The sequence below is a fragment of the Etheostoma spectabile genome, chromosome 17 (assembly GCF_008692095.1).
Source record: "Etheostoma spectabile isolate EspeVRDwgs_2016 chromosome 17, UIUC_Espe_1.0, whole genome shotgun sequence".
Taxonomy (NCBI): Eukaryota; Metazoa; Chordata; class Actinopteri; order Perciformes; family Percidae; genus Etheostoma; species Etheostoma spectabile.
In genome coordinates this window covers 16,861,380-16,862,219 of record NC_045749.1, presented here as the reverse complement: position 1 = coordinate 16,862,219, position 840 = coordinate 16,861,380, and the positions used below count along the sequence as shown (strand labels likewise).

The 840-nt window shown below is 41.4% G+C and overlaps 1 protein-coding gene across 1 annotated transcript in view; it reads right to left on the bottom strand.

The window, feature by feature from the left end:
• Nucleotides 1–840, bottom strand: part of kif16bb (kinesin family member 16Bb) — a 24,869-nt gene that overhangs the window by 18,678 nt on the left and 5,351 nt on the right. The window contains exons 10-11 of the mRNA XM_032541725.1: nt 278–453; nt 97–162 (exon numbers count right to left, since the gene is read on the bottom strand). Coding sequence (XP_032397616.1) covers nt 97–162; nt 278–453 — 242 coding nt within the window. The remainder of the gene's footprint in view (nt 1–96; nt 163–277; nt 454–840) is intronic.

Genomic DNA, 840 nt, shown 5'->3' with positions numbered 1-840 from the left:
GGGGGGGGGGGGGGGGGGGGAATTAGGAGGAGTTTTCTTTACAAAAGGAGTACATCAAAACTTCCCCACGTTTTCAATTGGCAGAGGATGACTTACCCTTGTCTCATTCTGATGCAGCTCCTCCTCTACCTTCCCGGAGGAAGATGGCGCCCCATTGGGAACCTGGAGTAGTAGTAGAAAGACAGCCAAACCTACAATGTAACCTTGAATAAAAGACTGTCAAACATATTATGGTATCCTTGATGGCCTTTTATGTGAGCTTGAACACATGCAGGACCTGATTGGCTTCTTGCAGTTGCCTTCTGAGCCTGGTAACCTCTGCCTGCAGCTCTCGGATCACATCCCCACTGTCGTCTTCGTTCACCGTGGGAGAGTTCACTATGGCTTTAGCTCGGCTGGCAAAGCGCAACGTGCTCAGAGTCTCCATGTAGTTCACGTCAGCAGGAGAGACGGCTGCCATGGAGGTGGTCACCAGGGCGGAAAGCACAACAGTTGAGCAGTGGTGAGATAACCAAAAATAATAAATTAATTGTGGTTTAATCTGCAAAAATTTAAATTGATTAGTTGTCAACTTAATTATTTTTTATAATCGATTTGGGTTCTTTATTAAACTAAATTTACATAATCTGATTCCAGCTTGTTTCAACTTAAATGTTTTCTAGTTCCTTTACTCCTCTATGAGGGTAAACTGATTATCTTTAAGTTGCGGACAAAACAAGACATTTGAGGACATATTGGGCTTTGGAAAATACTAATCAACATTTTTCACCATTTTCTGACATTTTAAAAGACCAAACAACTATCCAATCAATTGAGAAAAAAAAAAAAAAAACAGATTAA